This window comes from Balaenoptera borealis, assembly GCF_965194805.1.
Source record: "Balaenoptera borealis genome assembly, chromosome: 2".
Lineage (NCBI taxonomy): Eukaryota > Metazoa > Chordata > Mammalia > Artiodactyla > Balaenopteridae > Balaenoptera > Balaenoptera borealis.
Window position 1 is genome coordinate 119,397,145 of NC_138867.1, and position 22,495 is coordinate 119,419,639.

Consider the following 22,495-nt stretch of genomic DNA (forward strand, 5'->3'; position numbering starts at 1 on the left):
GTGGGCCGCATCGCCCAGGACCTGGGGCTGGAGCTGGTGGAGCTGGTGCCGCGCCTGTTCCGGGTGGCATCCAAAGACCGCGGGGACTTTCTGGAGGTAAATCTGCAGAATGGCATTTTGTTTGTGAATTCTCGGATCGACCGGGAGGAGCTGTGCCGGCGAAGCGCGGAGTGCAGCATCCACCTGGAGGTGATCGTGGACCGGCCGCTGCAGCTGTTTCATGTGGAGGTGGAAATAAAGGATATTAACGACAATCCGCCTGTATTCCCAGCGACACACAAAAATCTCTTTATTTCCGAAACTAGGCCTCTCGACTCTCATTTTTCACTAGAGGGCGCCTCCGATGCAGATATCGGGGCCAACGCTCTGCTGACTTACAGGCTGAGCCCCAATGAATATTTCTCTCTGGAAGTACCGACCAACGACGAGCAGGTAACACCGCTCGAACTAGTACTAAAAAAACCTTTAGACAGGGAAGTCACTTCAGAGCTTCTCTTGGTGCTCAAAGCAACGGATGGGGGCAAACCTGAGCTGACAGGCACTGTAGAGTTAAACATCACAGTGCTGGATGTAAATGACAACGCCCCAGTGTTTGACAAAGCAGTTTATCGTATAAAATTACTGGAAAATGCAAGAAACGGTACACTGGTTATTAGACTTAACGCCTCGGATTTGGACGAGGGTTCAAACGGCCACATTCTTTATTCCTTTGCAACTGATGTCTCCTCTGATACAGAAGTCTCTTTTCGCATAGATTCAAACAGTGGAGAACTAAAAGTGAATGGAAAAATAGATTTTGAAGAAATTAAATTATGGAAACTTCAAATAGAAGCAGTTGACAAAGGAAACCCCCCAATGTTTGGTCACTGCACAATCTTGATAGAAGTCTTGGACATCAACGATAATGCCCCGGAGTTGCTAGTGACGTCACTGTTGCTTTCTATTCCAGAGGATGCTCCACCGGGGACTGTCATCGCTCTAATCAGTGTAACCGACCATGACGCCGGTGGCAATGCGCAGGTGACCTGCTCACTAACACCCCAAGTCCCCTTCAAACTGGTGTCCACCTTCAAGAATTACTATTCGCTGGTGCTGGACAGCGCCCTGGACCGCGAGACCTTGGAGAACTATGAGGTGGGGGTGACCGCGAGGGACGGGGGCTCGCCTTCGCTGTCGGCCACTGCCAGCGTGTCCGTGGAGGTGGCCGACGTGAACGACAACGCGCCCGCGTTCGCGCAGCCCGAGTACACGGTGTTCGTGAAGGAGAACAACCCGCCCGGCTGCCACATCTTCACGGTGTCGGCGCGGGACGCGGACGCGCAGGAGAACGCGCTGGTGTCCTACTCGCTGGTGGAGCGGCGGGTGGGCGAGCGAGCGCTGTCGAGCTACGTGTCGGTGCACGCGGAGAGCGGCAAGGTGTACGCGCTGCAGCCGCTGGACCACGAGGAGCTGGAGCTGCTGCAGTTCCAGGTGAGCGCGCGCGACGCGGGCGTGCCGCCTCTGGGCAGCAACGTGACGCTGCAGGTGTTCGTGCTGGACGAGAACGACAACGCGCCGGCGCTGCTGCTGCCCGGGCCGGGCGGCGGGGCGGGCGCGCTGAGCCAGCGGGTGGCTCGGTCGGTGGGCGCGGGCCACGTGGTGGCGAAGGTGCGCGCGGTGGACGCGGACTCGGGCTACAACGCGTGGCTGTCGTACGAGCTGCAGCCGGCGGCGGGTGGCGCGCGCAGCCCGTTCCGCGTGGGGCTGTACACGGGCGAGATCAGCACGACGCGCGCCCTGGACGAGGCGGACGCGCCGCGCCAGCGCCTGCTGGTGCTGGTGAAGGACCACGGCGAGCCGGCGCTGACGGCCACGGCCACCGTGCTGCTGTCGCTGGAGGACAGCGGCCAGGCGCCCAAGGTCTCTTCGCGGGCGTCGACGGGCGCCGCTGGCGCGGAGGCCGCTCTGGTGGATGTGAACGTGTACCTGATCATCGCCATCTGCGCGGTGTCCAGCCTGTTGGTGCTCACGCTGCTGCTGTACACGGTGCTGCGGTGCTCGGCGCCGCCCAGCGAGGGCGCGTGCGGGCCCGGGAAGCCCACGCTGGTGTGCTCCAGCGCGGTGGGGAGCTGGTCTTACTCGCAGCAGAAGCGGCAGAGGGTGTGCTCTGGGGAGGGGCCGCCCAAGACCGACCTCATGGCCTTCAGCCCTAGTGTCCCTCCAGGTTCGAGTTCTGGAGATACTGGAGACCAACAGGAGTTTTGCGAGAATGTAAGTACAGTAATTCTGAGATGTATCATGCCTATTAATGTCAGTCACATAGTAGTTCACCAACAAATTACTGTTAAGTCCATCGCTTCAATTATTTGTCGTCTTTTTCTTGCGATGGTTTTTTCTAAAGCACAATGGAAGGAAGTACAGCCATTTTTATTACTTTTCACCACAGTCTTCTTGAACATACAGGGAATATTATTTAGTTGGAGAAATAATAATAATAGTAAAAATGAAATAGACTGCTAAAGCTTCCTGTAAATGAGCAAGGCTAAATCAGCCAAGAAGGAGACAAGGATCACTGATGGGAAATGAAGGATGTGGGTGAGGCTCAAATCTTCTACTTCTCAATTTTGCTGCAAGTTCATTCTTCCTATTCATTTTCTTATTCTATTTGGTGTCCTCCACGCATTATGTTTATGCATTCAAAATTACCCTAACAATGCATAATTTCATAATTTGGTTATTTTGAGTTTAAACATGTTCACATTCTTACCTTCCTATAATCTATAAGTTTGTGTATTACTGACCGGCATGGGCTGTTAAGGTGGCCTCATTTTATAAATGATTTTGTTTCTTTATAATCAATGACATGCTTCTTTGAGAAAGTAGGTAGAATTTTAGCCTTTCCTTTAGGGATGATTTTACTTTTTTTGTCTTTAATCCCCTCATAATTTAAACTTATTTTCTTCATAGTCTTCAGCTGCTTCAGATAGACAACTTAAAATTTTTTCTAATGTAATGACGATTTTGCTAGTTGCCTGTTGAACGCATTGCTGCTCTCCTCCACATTAATTTGCTGACATCTTCTATTTTATTTGGAAAATTTATTTGAGCATTGATCATACTTATATTTCTTCCATTCATGGTACCTGTAATGAGGCTTTATGAAAATATTTTAGAGTGGGAAAATTCACACTTCTTTGTGCTTTGAGTTTCAAAAGGGTCTTCCCCTATATGGGGAATTGTGATACTTCTGCCTGTATTCACCAAGATGCTTGGTCTTCAAAATAACATTGCTCTAAATTTAAGCATAACAATCATGGAATATATATAAAGGCACTTCCATTTGACAATGGTGCTGTTGATCACATTTCAGTATTTAACATTGTGTACTTAAAATGTTTATAACATTGGGTACTTTAGATACATTGATACAAACTTTTTTTGTCTCAATGCTATGTTCATGTGATTTGTTTTCTTTAAAGATATCACAGAGAACTTGAAATTAGAGCTGTAAGGGTGTGAAACAAATAATGTGGAAGTTTATTTTGTTCTTTTTGGCTCAAATGTACAAATTAGAGATTCTTTAATTGTACTGAATGGAGAAATAAATTATATATGATATATTTACATATGGGAGGAGAACCACGTTATAGATAGGGTAAAGTTAATAGAAATTCTGAGAAGGCTATTTTCTACCTAGAATGTAGGATGATTTCCATGAAGATGAACATTAGGAAATCTTCAGAAAAGGAAAAGCCGTATCCTAGTTTATGCTACTGGAATTTTCTTCATCGATAGCTACAGAATAGAACAAGAGTAAACAATGGTCACTAATTATAATCAACCACCACTATTTGAGATATTTCTTTTTGTAAGATATGGCGTGAAGGGCTTAAAGTACATAATTTCATTTAATTCTTATAACAACTTGTAAAGTACATTTGACTATCCAAGTTCTAAAGATTAGATAAGAGATGTTGAGATGTTTATCTATCTTGTCCACTGCCATCCAGCTAGTACATGATGGAGATGATAGTCAAATGCATACCTCTTCGATTTGAGAGCCATTCTTTTATTCATTGTAGAACTTTCTAGAGTAAATCTTTTATCTGATGAGGCATAGTTCTGGCTAGGAAAATCAAGCACAAGCTGTATACAGATTAATCCTCCTTTCTGTTTTGCTTAGAAAAACCCTTCATGATTATCTTCATGATTAACTTTGTACAATATCATAACTGAGATAGGAATTAAGATTTTTTAATGTTGCTAAGTGATTTTTTTTCTCAGAAGGTTCATGGACATCATTATCATTTGTCTTAGTGCCACACTGAGATAGGTTTTTACATTATTTGATTGGTAAATAATTAAGAGTTGTCTGATAAGGACTATTGATCAGTTGTTTGGAAGTGATATAAATAAGCAGAATCATTTAATATATGAGAAAAATCAGAAGACTGAGGTCTGCAAAGTTCTTGCAGAACACCAAAGCCAAATAATACATGTGGAAATGACCTTGTTCTTTTTACACTGTGAATAAGAATAATGTTTTGACAAATATAAGCGGTAATATGATTATTTCTTGGATCCTGAACATCAGTGAAGGATCAATCATTGTTTCCAAAATTGTATACTTCAATAATAGCTTTAAAGGTATATATTTCTCATGAAAATCTTTGAAAGTGTGTGGGTCTTTCAGGATTCAGACTTCTTCAGTCTTGTTGTCTGAGAGATTTGTGCCAATTGAACAAATGATCTGTGATCAAATAACTGTGTATACTTGAATAAGCCACGATAGCACAGAGTGAACATCACTGCGTATATTCTACAGTTTTGTAGACAGTACTTCTAATCTGTTAATTTTGAAGAACCTACTGGGTTTCCAAGAATGGCTTCAAGATCTATTTCTCTGACTAATGTTTTCAATAAATAGTAGTACTAGACCTATTATGAAATAATAGTGGATGATGAGGACTGGTAGAACATTAAACCATGCACTCCAATACTTGACTATCAAGACATACAGCTGGAATTTAAGACTAACCAGATTGATTTAGAAAAGGTCAGGCACGAAGTTCCTTAGCCTTTTCAATCACTCTTACAAAATCAATGTTAACAACTATATCGATGTGACTTCTTGGCATTAGCCTATTGCCAGATCTCAGGCCCATCCCCAAAGATGAGTTCAAAGATATCATAATCTATTCTATAGGAGCTAGTTGAGATAGTGATATCTGAAATAGCACAGCCAAAGTGCAAAAGACGTGTCATTGGTTCATACAATATATCAAACTCTTTTATGAATTGGTGTTCATCCAATGTCACTTTATATACATGCAAAATACCACATAGCTGGAAAGTAATTCCTAAATTAACAACTGGTTTTAATTCAGACATGTAATATCATCATCTCCCTTGGGTAAACTTTCTCATGTTTATTTCTCTGCCTTTAGAGACTCCACATTGCATGTAACATCTCACTCCCCAGTTTCCATAATGATGTGGTTGGAGGTCTGTTGCTTCTTTCTTCTACAAAATAAATCTGACAGGCCTCGAACATCATGTTAAACCTACTGTTATCTAGCCTAATGTTATATTTTGAAAAGAGGCTCATATGACTGGTTGTTTTATAGACGCATAACAGAATTCAGTGTCATAAAAGGTGATGAGCCTGCTTTGTTTGTTTTTTAAGAAATAATTTTAAATTGTCTTTAAAAAGAATTCTAGCAGAATAATAATATTGGGAAAAGAGTAAATTTGAAAAAAATGAAGCAAGGTTTGAAATTAGCAATAGAATATATGTGTGTGTGTTCAAGATAAAGGAAAATATTAACATACAAATAAATATACTAGTAATTTTTTCATTGTAATATTTTTAGATTCGACATGAACCATTAAAACCATACAACAAAATACTCAAGCTAGAGTGATACTTATTCTGAACCACTTTCTACTCTAAACTTCCACTGTACCCTCTTTTTTCCTCCTTAAATCCCAAGGTAATATGAAAAGATGAAGGACATGTAACTAAATTACAACTTCAGGCAATGAAAACTCACATCAACAATTCTGATTTTCTAGTTGGTATTTTATGAAATTGAATTTCCATTAACACTAAGGTCATTTAGCATTTGGTTGAATTGTTTGATTATTTTCTATGTTTTTTAGCACAATATTAGGCACTTAGAGGCAATGTGATTAGAAGTCATTTCCCTTGTTTTGGATGAACTTACAATCTCAAATCCAAAATTCTTTTAAGAAGAAATAAGTCAGCTACTTTCATGAATATGACTTGATAGATATACAAAAGCCAGTGCTGGTGAGTGTAAATACCAATATGGCACAGAAATTTTCATGGTGATTTTTATTTCATTGAATGGTAAAAAGTTCATTCTATAGTTAAAAGACTCCTTCTTTCATATATTGACACTATTACATAAAGTGTCATTTTGATACCTCTTCTTGTACTGTTAGCAATGCAACTTACATGAGAAAGTATATATGCCAAGTATGTTTCATCTACATCAATAGACTTTTCTCTTGTGAATTCTATGTTTTAAACTACCAAAATTTGAAATATAGTTTTGTTTTTCTTGTTGTTCTTCAATGCATATAAAGTTGTTTGTAACAGGAACACAATTAAATATAAATAATGATAAAGAATCAGAACTAAAAAATAAAAATATAAGTAGAAAGCAAGTGCACATAGATAAAAACACAATATGCAGACTTAAAGGCTAAAGAATTGTTATTAAAGCTTCAAATTTGTCTTTGAGTTTCCTAGCAGCCAAAGTAACAAGGGAGACTAGAAGTAAAACAATTCAAATTTGATATTTTTATATGAGGAAATGTTTGAGTCTATTTTTTCATAATTTTTTCAATTATGAAACTCTACATCAAACATAGGAACAAATATTTCAATTTGATGTTAATCAAGAATAAAATGCCATTTTCCATATACCATCAGTTTCAATATGACTTAAAATCTGATTTTTATTCCACAAATAAGCACTTTGGAAATATGATTTGGGGGGTAAAATAGCTTGAAACACTTGAACTTATTTTTTTCTCGAGTAAAATTCTGTGGTATTGGATGTAGTGTACAGTACTCACAATTTCAGGCACAAGGTGTCGCTCTTTACTTGGAGGAAATAGTTCATTCAAGGGTTGGTCTGAGCAGCCAGGAACTCCGCATTTAAAGACTCCATCATGCCGGATGCTACCGTTAAAGGATCCTTTGAAACTTCTCAAAAATTCAGTAAGATTTTTAACCCGAAACTGGAGCCTATGGTACTGTAAATGTAAAGAATCTTATTTGGGAAGTCAATGTATGCAATGTTCGCGTCTGAAAGAAGGGGATTGGACACTGGGCGACTGCTGCTGTCGCTTCTGCTTCTCGCAGCCTGGGAGGCGGGCAGCGGCCAGGTCTACTACTCCATTCTCGAGGAGGCAAAACACGGCACCTTCGTGGGCCGCATAGCGCAGGACCTGGGGCTGGAGCTGGCGGAGCTGGTGCCGCGTCTGTTCCGGGTGGCATCCAAAGGCCGCGGGGACCTTCTGGAGGTAAATCTGCAGAATGGCATTTTGTTTGTGAATTCTCGGATCGACCGGGAGGAGCTGTGCGGGCGGAGCGCGGAGTGCAGCATCCACCTGGAGGTGATCGTGGATAGGCCGCTGCAGGTGTTCCATGTGGAGGTGGAAGTAAAGGATATTAACGATAATCCACCGGTGTTCTCTCTCAGAGAACAAAAGCTGCTGATTTCTGAATCTAAGCAACCTGACTCTCATTTTCCTCTAGAGGGAGCTTCTGATGCGGATATAGGAGAGAATGCTCAATTGACCTACAGACTAAGTCAAAATGAGCACTTTTCTTTAGAATTACCAACAAATAGTAAGCAGACTAAAAGGCTGTCACTTACATTAAAGAAGTCTCTGGACAGAGAGAAAACTCCGGAACTTAATTTACTATTAACGGCTGCAGACGGCGGGAAACCGGAGCTCACTGGCACTGTTCATCTCTTCGTCCGCGTCTTGGACATTAACGACAATGATCCAGAATTTGAACAATCAGAATACAAGGTGAGATTGATGGAAAATGCAGCTAAAGAAACTCTTGTGATAAAGTTAAACGCCACAGATCAAGATGAAGGAGTCAACGGGGAGGTGACATACTCCTTGATGTCGATTAAGCCCAATGGAAAAGGTTTATTTACACTGCATGAAAATAGTGGAGAAGTAAGAGTCAATGGAACTTTAGACTATGAAGAAAACAAGTTTTATGAAATTGATGTACAGGCTACAGATAAGGGGAATCCCCCAATGGCAGGTCACTGTACAGTCTGGGTCGAAATCTTAGATGCCAATGATAACGCCCCTGAAGTCACTGTGACGTCCCTGTCTCTTCCAGTGCGGGAGGACACTCAGCCAAGCGCGGTCATTGCGCTGATCAGTGTATCTGATCGCGACTCTGGTGCCAACGGACAGGTGATCTGTTCTCTAACGCCCAGCGTCCCCTTCAAGATCGTGTCCACGTTCAAGAACTATTACTCACTAGTGCTGGACAGCGCCCTGGACCGCGAGAGCGTGTCTGTCTATAAATTGGTGGTTACAGCGTGGGACGGGGGCTCGCCTTCGCTTTCGGCCACAGCCAGCGTGTCCGTGGAGGTGGCCGATGTGAACGACAACGCGCCCGCGTTCACGCAGCCCGAGTACACGGTGTTCGTGAAGGAGAACAACCCGCCCGGCTGCCACATCTTCACGGTGTCGGCGCGGGACGCGGACGCGCAGGAGAACGCACTGGTGTCCTACTCACTGGTGGAGCGGCGGGTGGGCGAGCGAGCGCTGTCGAGCTACGTGTCGGTGCACGCGGAGAGCGGCAAGGTGTACGCGCTGCAGCCGCTGGACCACGAGGAGCTGGAGCTGCTGCAGTTCCAGGTGAGCGCGCGCGACGCGGGCGTGCCGCCTCTGGGCAGCAACGTGACGCTGCAGGTGTTCGTGCTGGACGAGAACGACAACGCGCCGGCGCTGCTGCTGCCCGGGCCAGGCGGCGGGGCGGGCGCGCTGAGCCAGCTGGTGGCTCGGTCGGTGGGCGCGGGCCACGTGGTGGCGAAGGTGCGCGCGGTGGACGCGGACTCGGGCTACAACGCGTGGCTGTCGTACGAGCTGCAGCCGGCAGCGGGTGGCGCGCGCAGCCCGTTCCGCGTGGGGCTGTACACGGGCGAGATCAGCACGACGCGCGCCCTGGACGAGGCGGACGCGCCGCGCCAGCGCCTGCTGGTGCTGGTGAAGGACCACGGCGAGCCGGCGCTGACGGCCACGGCCACCGTGCTGCTGTCGCTGGAGGACAGCGGCCAGGCGCCCAAGGCCTCTTCGCGGGCGTCGACGGGCGCCGCTGGCGCGGAGGCCGCTCTGGTGGATGTGAACGTGTACCTGATCATCGCCATCTGCGCGGTGTCCAGCCTGTTGGTGCTCACGCTGCTGCTGTACACGGCGCTGCGGTGCTCGGCGCCGCCCAGCGAGGGCGCTTGCGGGCCCGGGAAGCCCACGCTGGTGTGCTCCAGCGCGGTGGGGAGCTGGTCTTACTCGCAGCAGAGGCGGCAGCGGGTGTGCTCTGGGGAGGGGCCGCCCAAGGCAGATCTCATGGCCTTCAGCCCCAGCCTTCCTCCGGGTCTGGATAGAGAAGTCGGAGAGGAAAGGCAGGAGGCAGGATCAAATCACCCTGGGCAGGTGAGTTCTATAGATTCCCACCTTTTGAAGTCGATGTTAAATTTTTAAAATTCCAGTTCTTTTCACAGAAAATTTTAATGAATGCTCTATACTTTGAGTATCATTTTAAAGAACAGTGTTTGTTAGTGAAATGCCAATGATACACATATACAATTTTAATCATATGAGGTATTAAGTTTTTTAGCCAATAAATATCCTATTTCTTCTAATGTTTTGTTAGAACATGTTTAAGAAAATGTAAGAATGACTTTCCTGTTATTTGATCTGTGTCAATTCATTTCAACTCTAATCCTCAGTAATGTAGATAATCACTGTGAATTATTTAAATTTTACTTATCTTCTTTGTTTTTTAACAGGCTTTTGTCTTGATATTTTCACATTATTAGATCACTGACTTTTCTCACTTCAGGCTTGTATCAAAATTTTGTCACTCTCTTAATTTGTTCTGAAGGGGTTTTCCTTTCTTTTTCTATGGTTTTAAACATTTATTGTCCATTGAATAATCTTTAGTTTTTCCTCTACCAATAAGCTAAAACATGTTTCCATATTACTTGCAGTAAAAAAATGCAGCCTTTTGTTCTAGAATGCTTATTTCATTGAAATAATATAACTAAAAGTTCTGTTCATTTTTAATTTTGTTCCATGAAGTGGGGAGAGATTTATCTACTATGTACTGAAACAGAACTTCCAGGTTTATGCTTCCAAAGTAGCTAGGCAAATAAAATCATTCATATTCCTCAATCAAGTCATTGAAATTTGCTAAAGGCATGCATATAGGATTATAATATCTGCAATATATGCTAAGCTGGCATTATTTCTTATGTTTCTGGATTTATGTGGAAAGAAGAAGTTAACTCTGTCAAAGTGAAGCATATTGACATTTATCAATTTCATTAATCTCACATTTTAAAATTAAACTATAGTTGATTTACAATGTCATGTTAATTTCTGCTGTACAGCAAAGTGATTCAAACATATATATATATATATTTTATGTTCTTTTCCATTATGGTTTATCATAGAATACTGAATATAGTTCTCTGTAGGTCCTTGTTTTTTATGCATTCCATATATAATAGCTTACATCTGCTAACCTCAACCTCCCTCATCTAACATTTTAAATTTCCTGTCTTTAAATGCTTTATCGCTGGTGTTTGTAAAATTTTCTTTCCATGTGGTTTAACCACATCTGAAGATTCTAGCAAAGATCATTTACCTCTAGGTCATCCTTCTAATTCAGTGGTTCTTACCTACATGTAGGATGGTGGAATCACTGACCTCTTTGAGAATCTGATGAGAGTCATATGTGGCCATTCTTCCCTTAAAATTACACAGCATACCACTTGGCATAATAGTCAAGGATCCCATGCTAAAGCTCATTCTTGGACCTCTGTTTATGAAACTTTGTATCTCAATATTAATTGTCTAAAAACATTCTTTATTCCAAATTAGGCAACAAGGTTAAAATATGAAATATTTCAGACTCAAAAGTGATTAAACAACCATATCATTTATGAAATATTGTAAATATAAATAAATGTGGATGTTAGGTAGGGCATACATGATAACCCATTTCCCAATGAAGTTCTTGGAATGACTGGACATAATTTAAATTTAATAAAATGAAATTGGAATGTTTTAAGTAAAGGTTAAAATTTTGCAAATCATTACTTTTACACAGTACATAAGTAATCAATGCACATTTTAGATAATTCCAAATTATGTGGATTAATTTCTATGGTACAAATTTAGCGTCTTTTATACTTATTTTTAATTTCAGGATTACATTCTATGATATAAAATTGTAATTTCATCCTACTTTGTAGTTTGATTGTTTAAGTATTAAGCTAAATTTAGATGTTCTTATCTGTTTAATAATTTAATTATGTCTAACAGTGTGTGAGGACTACATACACACTACAATAAGGTTGCTTACCAATTATGGTACATTGACTATTTTTGAAAATGGAAGATATAAAATGAAGAAGCTTGATGGTGATAGACAATTTAAATAGTCCAATAGCATCAAAATTCAAATGTTTTTCATTAATTAAGAGCCAGTGTGGTAGTTGATTTAAGTTATTTTATACTTGTAGAACCATTCTTGGTTATTATTTTCTGGTTCTATAAAGATTTAATTTCTCAGTTTCCTTTATTATATGTAAAAGGAATGGTGATAAATTATTGGTTTAAAGATTTTGATTTGAATTTAAATGAGCTTATAAATAATATATTTACTTGTTCACGACTAGCTGTGGGATCTGATCTGTGTTCTGTTTTCCCTTAAAGCTGGTCTTCAATTAATGAATAAAATTATGAGGGATTTGATTCTCACTTGAATCATAGTCACCATTGTGATTTTCTGAAGAGAAGCATATTCTGTGTAACTACTAACTGGGCTGGAAGGAAAGATTTAGAGGGAAACTAAATGGTCATTATGAAGTTCATATTTTTTTGACTTTTGTCAATGAGATTGGGCTCCAAAACATTTCACGTGATCTTTTTCATATTAGTGCTCTACTGCCACTTCAGAATACTATGAAATTTGGAGGCTTTGACTCAACATTTTACATGAAAATCCTTTACTCCTGCTAGAGTAAAATATTCCAGAATCCATACCGAAGCTTCATTTTTCAACATATGTGAATGAGAGCAGTTGTATGAAAAGTAATCACATTTGAGCATCAAGGAACCAAAAACATCTTCCATATTTATGATGAATTATAATATTCACAAGATCTATGAATAAAATAATTTATATGGATGAAATATTTGTTTTTTTTCCTTTACTAGATGAGGGAATTCTTGGCTTTCTCCTAAAGTCTTAGAATGAAGTGCTTGTGAAGGATGAAAATCATTACAAATGTGAATTGTAAGCAATATAAGGGCAGAGGTGATGTATATTATTCTTTATTTTATTGGCCATGATAGCTAAGGAGTAGCTTCTGACATGCCACATTTCAGTGATTATTTTATGATCGACTTTGAAGCAGAATATTTAAAAAACTGAAGTATAATAGAAGTATTTGTGCTTTGTTACAAATATCATGTATATTAAAATAAATAGGCATTTACAAATGATCCATGAAAATATTCAAAAAGTCGAAATAGATTTAAAGTGAACCAAGAAGTGGCTAAACCAAAAAGAACCTCAAGATCTTTCTTGTACTTACATAATCAGTCACATGATGTCGCTGTACACTCAAAAGGTGAAAAGGGAAAACTTTGTCTCCACGCCCAGATTCCAACTATCCACAGAATAATCGACTCCATACTGACAGGAATGCTGGGTAAAATTTACTAAATATATACTTACAGAAGGGGAGACTGGTCATAAATGTTGGCAAGCGAGCTATCTCTTAAAACTGACAGTCTCACCTCAGAGATCTCTTTGTCTGCAATGGTGTTTTCCCGGCGAGGAGGCTTCGAAGCTCGGCGCCTGCTTCTCTCGCTTCTGCTCCTCGCAGCATGGGAGACGGGGAGCGGCCAGGTCCATTATTCGGTCGCTGAGGAAGCCAAACACGGCACCTTCGTGGGCCGCATCGCCCAGGACCTGGGGCTGGAGCTGGCGGAGCTGGTGCCGCGTCTGTTCCGGGTGGCATCCAAAGGCCGCGGGGACCTTCTGGAGGTAAATCTGCAGAATGGCATTTTGTTTGTGAATTCTCGGATCGACCGGGAGGAGCTGTGCGGGCGGAGCGCGGAGTGCAGCATCCACCTGGAGGTGATCGTGGACCGGCCGCTGCAGGTGTTCCATGTGGCGGTGGAGGTGAAGGACATTAACGACAACCCGCCGGTGTTCAGAGGAGAACAAAAGGTACTTATTTCTGAATCTGCTCCTCTGGACTCTCGTTTTCCTCTAGAGGGCGCTTCTGATGCGGATATCGGCCTAAACTCTCTTGTGACCTATAGGTTAAGTCTAAATGAGTATTTTACTCTTAAAGTGATAACGAAAACCGATAAAAGTATATTGCCTGAACTCATTCTTCGGAAGTCATTGGATAGAGAAGAAATGCCAGAACTTAATATATTGCTGACCGCTCTGGATGGCGGTAAACCCGAACTAACAGGATCTGTTCAGATTCAAATAACCATCCTGGATGTTAACGACAACGCTCCCGAGTTTGATACGCCTGGCTATAAAGTAGTGCTGTTTGAAAATATCCCAAACAACACCAGAGTGATTCAACTAAACGCTTCTGATCTAGACGAAGGATCAAATAGAGAAATCGCCTATGGAATCAGAATGATTCTGCCAGTGAGTGAGAAATGTATGTTTTCAATAAATGCAGAAACAGGTGAAATTAGGATTTATGGGAAACTGGATTTTGAAGAGAATAATGAGTACGAAATTCAGGTTAACGCTATTGATAAAGGGATTCCTTCTATGGCAGGTCACTGCACGGTCCTGGTGGAAGTTCTGGACCTGAATGACAATACCCCCGAGGTAATGATCACTTCGCTGTCGCTCCCAGTGCAAGAGGACGCTCAGGTGGGCACCGTCATCGCCTTGATCAGCGTGTCCGACCATGACTCCGGCGCCAACGGGCAGGTGACCTGCTCACTAACACCCCAGGTCCCTTTCAAGCTGGTGTCCACCTTCAAGAATTACTATTCGCTGGTGCTGGACAGCGCCTTGGATCGCGAGAGTGTGGCGAACTATGAGGTAGTGGTGACCGCGAGGGACGGGGGCTCGCCTTCGCTGTCGGCCACAGCCAGCGTGTCCGTGGAGGTGTCCGATGTGAACGACAACGCGCCCGCGTTCGTGCAGCCCGAGTACACGGTGTTCGTGAAGGAGAACAACCCGCCCGGCTGCCACATCTTCACGGTGTCGGCGCGGGACGCGGACGCGCAGGAGAACGCGCTGGTGTCCTACTCGCTGGTGGAGCGGCGGGTGGGCGAGCGAGCGCTGTCGAGCTACGTGTCGGTGCACGCGGAGAGCGGCAAGGTGTACGCGCTGCAGCCGCTGGACCACGAGGAGCTGGAGCTGCTGCAGTTCCAGGTGAGCGCGCGCGACGCGGGCGTGCCGCCTCTGGGCAGCAACGTGACGCTGCAGGTGTTCGTGCTGGACGAGAACGACAACGCGCCGGCGCTGCTGCTGCCCGGGCCGGGCGGCGGGGCGGGCGCGCTGAGCCAGCGGGTGGCTCGGTCGGTGGGCGCGGGCCACGTGGTGGCGAAGGTGCGCGCGGTGGACGCGGACTCGGGCTACAACGCGTGGCTGTCGTACGAGCTGCAGCCGGCGGCGGGTGGCGCGCGCAGCCCGTTCCGCGTGGGGCTGTACACGGGCGAGATCAGCACGACGCGCGCCCTGGACGAGGCGGACGCGCCGCGCCAGCGCCTGCTGGTGCTGGTGAAGGACCACGGCGAGCCGGCGCTGACGGCCACGGCCACCGTGCTGCTGTCGCTGGAGGACAGCGGCCAGGCGCCCAAGGCCTCTTCGCGGGCGTCGACGGGCGCCGCTGGCGCGGAGGCCGCTCTGGTGGATGTGAACGTGTACCTGATCATCGCCATCTGCGCGGTGTCCAGCCTGTTGGTGCTCACGCTGCTGCTGTACACGGCGCTGCGGTGCTCGGCGCCGCCCAGCGAGGGCGCGTGCGGGCCCGGGAAGCCCACGCTGGTGTGCTCCAGCGCGGTGGGGAGCTGGTCTTACTCGCAGCAGAGGCGGCAGCGGGTGTGCTCTGGGGAGGGGCCGCCCAAGGCAGACCTCATGGCCTTCAGCCCCTGTCTTCCACCGTCAGGAGAAGATTGTTTAAGTCCTTCCAGTGAAGTAAGTCCTTGATATCATTTAAGTATATTAGTCATTTTGAACTTTTCGTGTATTAGCCCAACTTTTCAAGTAATAATAAATAATGAGATAAAGATGAAATGGAAGCCATGGATCACCACATTTAAAATTTTTCTCGTTCTATAATTTTCATATTATCTATGAATGGTTAGCCTTGAAAGATAGAAGTACGTTTGAGTAAAAACTGCCTAGGTTCTGATAACTCAAATTTATTTTTAATTTGTACTTAATTTTATGATTAAAGAAAATTTGCAAGGTTAGTGCAGAGAGTTCCTAGATATCATTAACTGGATTCCTTTACTGCTCTCTATGTGCATAGGCTTGTAAAATAGCCTTGTTGACCACCAATCTAATTCCAGTACAATCTCCTTTTAAGTATTATAACAATAATAAAAATTATGTTATTAATGTTAAGATGAATAATTTTATGTTATTCCCATGGAGTGCCTTCTTTCTTTCAACTGGGATTGGCTACAGTACTGTTCTTATTTACATAAAATATAATAACATTAAAATATTATAATATCCATCTAAAGCTGGATGCACCTTATAATTGATGGTTTACAATAATTTAGTTGGCTTTTCGTTCTTGGTAGCACACAAGTAATGGTGCATCTTTCAATTAATAACATTTCTTTGATTCAATAAAACATAAGAATACTTATTGGTCCACTATTATTTTCCAGGACCTGTTCTAAGATCTTTAATTGTATTATCTCATTTAATTATCATATCACTCCTATGGTGCAGGGAAAATACTTATCATCGGAATTTTACTTTAAGAAGTCTGAAACTTAAGCCACATAGACTGTGCAAAGTGGCTCAAACTCAGTTTTGAAGGATCACCAACTCATTATGGCGTACTACTGCTCTGACACAATTATCAGGTGAATCTTCTAAAGTGCATTTTACATCTTGTAACTTTCTTCCACACAAAGCCTTTCCAGAGTGTCTTTTAGTGAGAGGGAAAGAAGCAAGAAAAGAGGGAGATACTGAAGATGAGACAGGCAGAGAAAGAATGAAGATGAAGATGAAAAATATGAAAGAGAATAGAATAGAGAAAAAAATAAGAGCATAGGGTTGGCCTTAAAAGTGGGGCGATTTTTCCTTAGTAGGGAATGAGTAATAGAGAATATAAAGAAAAATGTTGACATAAGAAGAGAGCCATTGAGTTCATATTTGATGACTTATATCTCTGTGTAAATCATCTGAGAACCAGGTTGTGGGAATGAGGCTGGGAATTTGAGAAGAGAGAAGAAAATATGGAAGAATCTCTGTAGGCAGGAATTATGAATTCACTTGAGGGCTCAACTGAGGTAAAGGTGAGAGTAAACTTGTAGAGAATATAGTAATCCTGGTTAAGTGACTAACACACTGAGAAGCTCAATAGAAGGAATGGAGAAAACGGATAGTTAGGCTGTGTGTGTTGGAAGCTAAAGAAAATGTTAGAGGGGTGCTATAAGTGTGTGTGTCTTTAGGGTGTCTGGAAGGGCATGTTTTAAATGGTTGACTGTGTAGTCTAGGTTAGGTGGAGAGATAAATGAGACAGGTAGGGCCTGATAGACAAGAACAATTAGAACCAAAAAACTATTCCCATTATAAGAGTAAAGGTATGTTAATAAAAGTAACAGAGCAATGAGGAGGATGAGGGTGAGAGAATACCAAATGCTCTACTCACATTTTCAGAGGGGAGCAAAGATTCAGAAATGAACCCAACTCGTATTTCCTGCAGAGTTGTGCACAAAACAGGCAAGAGAATTATTGGAGCTATGCTCTTTCTTTCCTAGCCCTATTTGGCCTGGATCTTGGTGACTTGGTAAAGATAGGTACAGTATTAGATAAAAGTAAGAGTCCCTTCCTTTCTTCCTTGCTAGAGATGTGTTAACATCTGTATCTACCTGTTGTTACTTGGAAAATCAGAGTCAGTTTAAATGATAGTAGGAGTTTCTCCAGTGATGGTGTAAGATAAGGAGAGAGAAGAGGGAAATTTAACCTATTGGTAGTAACTTCATTTCTAGCAAATACATAATATACTAGTTCTTGGCATGTTTTATACAAAGAGAATCCAGAACTTTAAAGTATTGTTATATCTAAATGGTCTACATTGTGTGTTTATGCACACATACACGCACATACAAACTCATACGCACATTGATGGACATTTGCTTCGAATACAAATATTTTATCCAAATTTCACAGTCATATTTGGGGGAATTTATAAATACTGTGTTTATTTAAAATCTTGTATATCAGTTACCAAATTTCCACATTCATCTGTTTTATTCTTATGTGATTCGTTATGTTTCCATTTTGAGTCAAGGGAGTTGTGTGAATAGGTCTCAAAAATATTACAGGAAAAGGACATGCCCACCCAAATCTACAAAGCTGTGCAGAACTAGAGTCTGAGTTCTAAAAGCAAATGTAGAATATTACCTCTTTTTACAAATTCTGCACCACGTTTTACACATGCAAAAATGTACTTGTGGAAAGATGGAACTCATCAACCAATTTCAACTAGCATCCAGTGCTGAGCAGAATACAGTGATTTACTGTTGCTTTAAAGAAAAACATTTAATCTTCCATTACGTATTTGCAATGAAAAATGTCACGAAATGCAAGAAAAAAAACCCCTACATCAACCGAAAATATGGACCGAGTCATTTTTACACTTACACATTCATGCGCATGGTGTCGCTCTTCACTGAGAACAATTCCTCGAAGAAAGCGCCTCCCCTCTTTCCTCCCCGCAGAAAATTTGGCAGATAGTGGAAAACCTCTAGTGAATTCTCCCGCAGTAGAAGCCCGTAAAATTAGACCTTGAGAGGCATTTGAGGTAAGGTAGTCTATATACTTCAGATATCCCTGAAGGCTTTTGAGTGTACCATGCTGTTTTCCTGGAGAGGAGGCCCAGGAGCTCGGCTTTTGCTACTCTCGCTTCTGTTCCTTGTAGTCTGGGTGGCGGGGAGCGGCCAGGTCCACTACTCGGTTCCGGAGGAGGCCAAACACGGAACTTTCGTGGGCCGCATAACGCAGGACCTGGGGCTGGAGCTGGCGGAGCTGGTGCCGCGTCTGTTCCGGGTGGCATCCAAAGGCCGCGGGGACCTTCTGGAGGTAAATCTGCAGAATGGCATTTTGTTTGTGAATTCTCGGATCGACCGGGAGGAGCTGTGCGGGCGGAGCGCGGAGTGCAGCATCCACCTGGAAGTGATCGTGGACCGGCCGCTGCAGGTGTTCCATGTGGAGGTGGAAGTTACAGATATTAACGACAACCCGCCTGTGTTCCCTGAAAGTGAAAAAAGAATAATCATTGCTGAATCTAGACCTCCGGAAACTCGGTTCCCACTAGATGGCGCATCTGATGCAGATATTGGAGTAAACTCCGCCTTGACCTACCGAGTCTATCCCAACGATTATTTCACTTTGGACACACAAAACAACCGTGAACAAACGTCTTCGTTATCACTTGTGTTAAGGAAATCACTGGACAGAGAGGAAATTCAGGAACATAGTTTATTATTGACAGCTAGTGATGGAGGCAAACCTGAGCTGACCGGCACAGTTCAGCTGCTGATTACAATCCTGGATGTGAATGATAACGCCCCAGAATTTGATCACTTAATTTATAAAGTGAGAATGTTAGAGAATGCATTTAATGGAACATTAGTGATCAAACTAAATGCCACAGACCCTGATGATGGGACAAATGCAGACATAATCTACTCATTTAGAAGACCTGTATCACCTGCAGTATTATATGCGTTTTCCATAAATCCCGGCAGCGGAGAAATTCGGACAAAAGGTAAATTGGATTTCGAAGAAAAGAAATTGTATGAAATACCCGTGGAAGCAATTGACAAGGGGAATATTCCAATGGCGGGTCATTGTACCATTCTGGTGGAAATAGTAGATATAAATGATAACGCCCCAGAAGTTACCGTCACTTCTTTGGCTCTTCCGATGCGAGAGGACGCTCAAGTGGGCACTGTCATCGCCTTGATCAGCGTGTCCGACCGTGACTCCGGCGCCAACGGGCAGGTGACCTGCTCCCTGATGCCCCACAGCCCCTTCAAGCTGGTGTCCACCTTCAAGAATTACTATTCGCTGGTGCTGGACAGCGCCTTGGACCGCGAGAGCGCGGCGAACTATGAGGTGGTGGTGACAGCGCGGGACGCGGGCTCGCCTTCCCTGTCGGCCACAGCCAGCGTGTCCGTGGAGGTGTCCGACGTGAACGACAACGCGCCCGCGTTCGCGCAGCCCGAGTACACGGTGTTGGTGAAGGAGAACAACCCGCCCGGCTGCCACATCTTCACGGTGTCGGCGCGGGACGCGGACGCGCAGGAGAACGCGCTGGTGTCCTACTCGCTGGTGGAGCGGCGGGTGGGCGAGCGAGCGCTGTCGAGCTACGTGTCGGTGCACGCGGAGAGCGGCAAGGTGTACGCGCTGCAGCCGCTGGACCACGAGGAGCTGGAGCTGCTGCAGTTCCAGGTGAGCGCGCGCGACGCGGGCGTGCCGCCTCTGGGCAGCAACATGACGCTGCAGGTGTTCGTGCTGGACGAGAACGACAACGCGCCGACGCTGCTGCCCGGGCCGGGCGGCAGGGCGGGCGCGCTGAGCCAGCGGGTGGCTCGGTCGGTGGGCGCGGGCCACGTGGTGGCGAAGGTGCGCGCGGTGGACGCGGACTCGGGCTACAACGCGTGGCTGTCGTACGAGCTGCAGCCGGCGGCGGGTGGCGCGCGCAGCCCGTTCCGCGTGGGGCTGTACACGGGCGAGATCAGCACGACGCGCGCCCTGGACGAGGCGGACGCGCCGCGCCAGCGCCTGCTGGTGCTGGTGAAGGACCACGGCGAGCCGGCGCTGACGGCCACGGCCACCGTGCTGCTGTCGCTGGAGGACAGCGGCCAGGCGCCCAAGGCCTCTTCGCGGGCGTCGACGGGCGCCGCTGGCGCGGAGGCCGCTCTGGTGGATGTGAACGTGTACCTGATCATCGCCATCTGCGCGGTGTCCAGCCTGTTGGTGCTCACGCTGCTGCTGTACACGGCGCTGCGGTGCTCGGCGCCGCCCAGCGAGGGCGCGTGCGGGCCCGGGAAGCCCACGCTGGTGTGCTCCAGCGCGGTGGGGAGCTGGTCTTACTCGCAGCAGAGGCGGCAGCGGGTGTGCTCTGGGGAGGGGCCGCCCAAGACCGACCTCATGGCCTTCAGCCCCAGCCTTCCTCCTTGTCTGAGTTCTGCAGAGGTAACAGGTGAAATAGAACCAGATTCAGAACAGTTGAAAGAGGTGAGGTCGTATTTGAAATTTTCTTACTGTTTTAGCCTTACTCACAGTTTTCTATTTAAGATTCTTCGATCTCAATTTTAAGATCGTTCTTTAATTTTGCTCATCATTATGGTATTTCATGAGTGTTACTGACATTATTAGTTTCATTATTCTTCATATTGAAATCTTAAGTCAAAAGCCATAATATTGTTCATAATGTTAATAATTTGTTTTTGTTGTATTCTTAATAGTTTTAAAGTATTTATTACCTACATAAGCATTTTCAAGAAACTCCACATTGTGAGTACTTGAGCATTTAGAAAACTTTTGCTTTAATGAGACTAACCATAATTAAACACCTTAAAATCTCTTTATTTTTAAAATTTATTCATCTACCCACATACAGGTTTTGTTTTGAACAGTGCCATAACTTTTAACATAAAATCTTTTTAAAGGTGCATTTTTCTTTCTTTTTAAAAAGTCTTTTTTTGTTTGCTCCCTCGTCATTTTCCTCTAGATACATCACTGTTCCCCTGTCTGATATCCAATATGAAGAACCTTATGATTTCCTTTAACATTTTTATGTTCAGTGAATTATTCACACACATGCATACACCTGGTGGGTTTTTTTGTTATTGTTTCTTTTGGATAATTTATTAGAGTAGCTAATGCATTTTACATTTCTCAGTCACCAATACCTCGTGGAAATCCCTACAAATCTGACACTTTTAATAGCTGTGTAGTACTCCACACTCTGGATGTATCATTTTTTAAAAATTAATTAATTTATTTATCTTTAGTTTTGGCTGTGGAAGTCCCAAATAATTAGCTTTTATCTTCCATCTATACCACAAATATTTTTCCTCCTATATATTGATTTGTTTAGGGTATATCTTGCCATATAAAAGTGTTTTTAAAATTTCTCTGTCTGTTTTTCTGTTATGGATTTTAAGGTCTCTAGGTTTAGTTAGGAAGATCTTCCTTGTAGATTGAACATTCATTAATTAAATTCATTTAACAAACATTTAGTTTTAAATTTAATTTAATTAAAAAATAAGTATAATTTACATATAATACTATATTAGTTTCAGATGTACAACCTAATGATTCAATATTTGTATTTATTGTGAAATGATCACCACAATAAATCTACTTAACGTTCATCACTATACATAGTTACAAAAATTTTTTTCTTTTAATGAGAACTTTTAAGATCTATTCTTTAGCAACTTTCAAATATATAATACAGCATTATTAACTATAGTCACCTATAGTCATGCTGTACATTACATCACCAGGGCTTATTTATTTTATAACTGTCAGTTTGTCTCTTTTGACCACCTTCACCCATTTCACCCACCCTCCACCCCTTGCATCTGGCAACTACCAGTTTGTTCTCTGTATCTATGAGTTTATTTGTTAGATTCCACATAAGTTAGGTCATTTTTTCTTAATGTAGTCATTTATTGCTATAAACCTCCTTCTTAGCACTGCTTTTGCTTCACCTCATAAGTTTTGATATGTTGTGTTTTCATTTTCACTTGTTTCAAGATATTTTTGAATTTCCCATTGATTTCATCGACCCATTGGTTTCCAGGAGTGTGTTAATTTCCGCATATTAGACCATTGTGGTTGGAAAAGATACTTCATGTGATTTCAGTCTTTTAAAATTTGCTTACACTTGTTTTGAACCTAATATCTGATCCATCCTGGAGAATGTTCCATGTGTGCTTGAGAAGAATGTATATTCTACTGCCCTTG

General features: G+C 43.6%; 1 protein-coding gene across 7 annotated transcripts in view; it reads left to right on the forward strand.

Annotated features, from left to right (window-relative positions):
• Nucleotides 1-22,495, forward strand: part of LOC309622639 (protocadherin alpha-C2) — a gene marked incomplete at its 5' end in the record, with an annotated part of 176,592 nt that overhangs the window by 59,605 nt on the left and 94,492 nt on the right. Inside the window, one exon of one of the 7 annotated variants that reach the window (XM_082378624.1) lies at nt 2,258-9,699. The exons of 3 other annotated variants lie outside the window; for them this stretch is intronic. In XM_082378624.1, the coding sequence (XP_082234750.1) occupies nt 7,300-9,699 (2,400 nt within the window). 3 more of the 7 variants (XM_082378622.1, XM_082378626.1, XM_082378628.1) reach the window with 3 other exon arrangements.